Below are 4112 nucleotides of genomic sequence, written 5' to 3' on the forward strand. Positions count from 1 at the left end.
AGTAATAACAGTAATATAACAGTATAACAACATTAACAACAGTAATATAACAGTATAATAACAGTAATAACAGTAATAACAGTAATATAACAGTATATTAACAGTAATAACAGTAATATAACAGTATAATAACAGTAACAACAGTAATATAACAGTATAACAACATTAACAACAGTAATACAACATTAATACAACAGTATAATAACAGTAACAACAGTAATATAACAGTATAACAACATTAACAACAGTAATATAACATTAATACAACAGTATAACAACAGTGGTCTAACAGTAACATGATCCAACTGTATTGTAGATTCAAAGCTGGCAGCGCTCTTGACTGCACTGCAAAGAAACTTCCCCAGAGAGTGAAAGTGTCGGTCCAGGCCTCAGGATCCAGAAGTGGCTGCTTTAGTTTCTCCTCCTGTGGTTCAGAAGAGACTGCAGCTAGAGCTACACAAAATACACGCCTGCATGATATTAAAATGATGATACCAGGTGACAAATCAAATGTCACCTTTTCCTCCAACATGTAGTGAAAATTCTTGTGAACTCTTTGATGTCCATTTTTTTGCTTTGATCCAGAAAAGTGCATTGAAAGCGGAGCTCGTCTGCAGCGGCGGCGTCTAAACGACGTGGTTAAACAACGTGGCTCCATCTGCTGTGAGAACTTTCAAATATTGTTAGGATTCCTTCTCCACATGCTATTTGACCCTGTTCGTCCACTGCTGCTTGGATGGAAAAGTGTAAACCGAAGGAGGGAGGCTCAAACTTTAGCTCCGTTTCACACGTTCACATGAGAAAAGGGGGTCTAGCCAAATAAACGCCGGCTGCACCGTTGCTTCCGGGGAAGGGGCCTCTGACTGACAGACAGGTAAACAGGAAGGAGTAGATTACGTGGAGTGGAGCAGCTTGTTTGTAGCCGAGAGGAGTCAGAAACCATGTGACTGTGAGGAGAGGCTGGCTCCAGAGCACCAAGTCAACATTCATGTGTACATATACACATCATGTGTACATATACACATCATGTGTACATATACACACTTTAATGAGTGAGCCCTTAATCAGAGCAGGCTGAACACACACTCTGGATCAGACTGCATCTCTGCAGTGGAAACAGAGCTTGCAGCGTTTGTATAAAAGCAGCACTGAGGCGCTGGCTGACGACAACACGGAGTCATGCTCCCACTTTAGGAAACGTGCAGCTGCATCTTTAAACACGTTGGTTTGGTTTTACAACGAGCAAGATCAGGAAAGAACCAGAGAAGAGCTGAATGTGCTGAAATGATGGAGCAGCTGCTGTATGAGGCTAGCAGGTAGACTTCACAAATGATAAAGAAACCAAACTCAGCCTTGACGTCCTTTTCAGGGACACCACCAAGTCATTGGTTCAGGTATGTTGACGACACCTGGGTTCAAATCAAATCTCAGGAAGTCCAACATTTTACTGACCACATCAACTCTGTGGATAAATACATCAAGTTCACACGAGAAGATGTAAAAAATGGCAGGTTGGCTTTCTTGGACTGTGAGGTCTCAGTCTCTGATAGAGGACATTTGCAAACTGAGGTGTACCACAAACCCACCCACACAGACCAGTATTTGCAGTTTGACTCCCATCACCCTTTGGAGCACAAGTTAGGAGTCATCAGGACTCTGTACCACAGAGCAGACAGCATCCCCACTAGCTCAGGAGCCAGGCAGAAGGAGAAATCCCACACAAGACAGGCTCTAGAGCAATGTGGATATCCTAACTGGGCCTTCCTGAAAGCAGAGAAGAAACCCAAACAGGACTCCAGTCAGCCAACAGGTGAAAAGGAGGAACCCAGACCCAGACCAGTGGTCATTCCATATGTTGAGGGAGTATCAGAGAAACTGAGACGTTTATTTTCTAAACATAACGTCCCAGTGGCTTTTAAACCCCAAAATACATTAAAGACTGGTTCATCCCAAAGATCCAGTCCCCCGGCACAAACAGAGTAATGTTGTGTATGTTGTTCAGTGTCAGGAGGGTGATCAGTCTTACGTCGGGAAGTTGATGGGGGAGAGGGTGGGCCCCAGAAACCATCTCATCACCAGCAAACTGGTTGTTTTTTCCGCACTATGGGAGTGTGCTGCTTTTGGAACTCAGTTTGTTTGTGGCTCCTCGGACTGATGAAGTCCTTTGGATGAAGGACGAAACGTCTCAGCAAAAAAATAAATCTTCCAGATAACCTGACTGATCTCTGTTGGATCTAGTATGCTCTTTTATTTACCGGTATTTATTTTACAAGTAAACAAGGACTTCTAGTGTTACAGCGGTTTTGCTCCATGCTGTGGTCAAATACCAGAAAAGTAAAGTACAGCTGAATTTTTACTATTCGACAGTAAATGTAGAGCGTTTCACTGCAGTAATGGAACGTGTGGACTGAAACACCATTACAGCCTCGTCTTGTGTGGAGCCCCGTCTGTGACATCACCTGTGCACCTCTGACCTACACGTGCACTAAAATACAACTTCTACTCAGTAAAACCTGATCACCACCGCGCATGTGACGTGCACAGAGAGAGCTCAGTGCTCTGCTGAAGTACGCTCTCTTGTAGGATCATTGTTGGCTGAAGCTGAGCATTCATCCAGGCTGGAGGACCAAAGTGTGCAACATCACTGAGAGAACGGGATCAATTCGCGCTCGTCACAAATACTGAGCCCGTCTACGTGCCCGGTTTATTCTGGATCGTAGAAGCTAATGCTAAAAACAGCTGCATACAGAATGACATGTGATCGATGTGTCCAAGCTCTGCAGTAATAATAGTAATGGTTGTATGTGCAGGAGGTGCTGCAGTCACAACGTGCAGAAGGATCGATGCTCAAATGAAGTCGTGTTTCACTGCAAGGCCGTGAAACGAAGTGGGAGCGAGCAGCAGCGTCGGCTCTTCTCTTGTTGGAGCAAACAGCTGCTGAAGAGAAGTTCTTGTTGAGGTCAAAATCAAAAGAGCAACAGATCTGTCCTCCTCTCTAGGTCCAACGATTGCAGCACCAGGCGATTTCAATCCAACGATTGCAGCACCAGGCGATTTCAATCTAAACGGCTTCTTGAAATCAAACTTTTGGAAGAAAAGCTGCGTTTGTGAGATCATTCTAAGAAGTTATTTGAAATTGTCCATAACAAGAACAATCAGAACCAAACAGCTCCATGAACGTCTCTCATTTCACCGACATGCGATTCAACTTGTGAATATCTTTCGTATTCCTGACGTCCAACCGGACCAGTCCAGTTGTTGTGGCTGCGAGCCGTCAGCAGCCGAGGTGTGTGATCAGAAACATTTGGTTTGCTCGCTCTGATCAATCCGGCGCCGGACGCAACCGCAGTCGGCTCGTGAAAGATGCTTCACGCGTTTGTCGTTGTCACAGCTCAACAGCACAAACAAGACACGGCTCATTTCCTGGTTCAAGCGAGAAACAAACTGTAGAAGATAAATCAAACGTGCACACGTGCGAGCGCTGCCTTACTACTGCCACACATGCGAGAGGGGCTCGGCGTCAAGTGAGGCCAAGGCAGCTCTGGACTCTCGGGCACTAACCTTGATGTAGGGGTGGTCTTTGCAGGTGGTGCCCCACTGCCGAGCGCAGCGCTCTTCTTTTCTGTGCTCATAAAACTCAGGGTTACGCAGGATGGCCACTCGGCGGCCCTCGAACACCAGCGCCACGGCTGTAACGCCCTCCAACTGCTCTTTATCTGCAGTGGACACCGGCAGCACCACGGGCACCGACAGGTTGATCACTCCACCTGCAGGGACACGACGTGGCGTCAGCAACGTGAACATCATCGTCTGGACGCTCGCGGAGCGTCACTCTGTTCTCATCCAGTTTCCTTCTCCACGCTGGTCAGCATCTTTCTCATCCGGAAGTTTTCAATCAAGAACCAAAACGTTCGGCTCTTTCAGGACAATCCTGCTACCACTTCTGGTGTTGGTGCAACTTTTAGCTTCTTGAAATATTCAGCCTTTTCTGACATTTTGTTCTCATCGAAAATGAACCGAGCTCATTTTACCTCCAAGTCTTTAGATGTGCTCACAACCTTTTACTGCTCCTTTCACTTTTTGTTCCGCTTCAGCTTCCTGCTGCTAATTTA

The 4112-nt window shown here is 45.9% G+C and overlaps 1 protein-coding gene across 1 annotated transcript in view; it reads right to left on the reverse strand.

Annotated features, from left to right (window-relative positions):
• Positions 1-4112, reverse strand: part of papss1 (3'-phosphoadenosine 5'-phosphosulfate synthase 1) — a 30754-nt gene that overhangs the window by 10169 nt on the left and 16473 nt on the right. Inside the window, exon 8 of the mRNA XM_037690030.1 lies at positions 3562-3767. Within this exon, the coding sequence (XP_037545958.1) occupies positions 3562-3767 (206 nt within the window). The remainder of the gene's footprint in view (positions 1-3561; positions 3768-4112) is intronic.

This window comes from Nematolebias whitei, chromosome 16 (genome assembly GCF_014905685.2).
Source record: "Nematolebias whitei isolate Nwh7 chromosome 16, NemWhi1, whole genome shotgun sequence".
Lineage (NCBI taxonomy): Eukaryota > Metazoa > Chordata > Actinopteri > Cyprinodontiformes > Rivulidae > Nematolebias > Nematolebias whitei.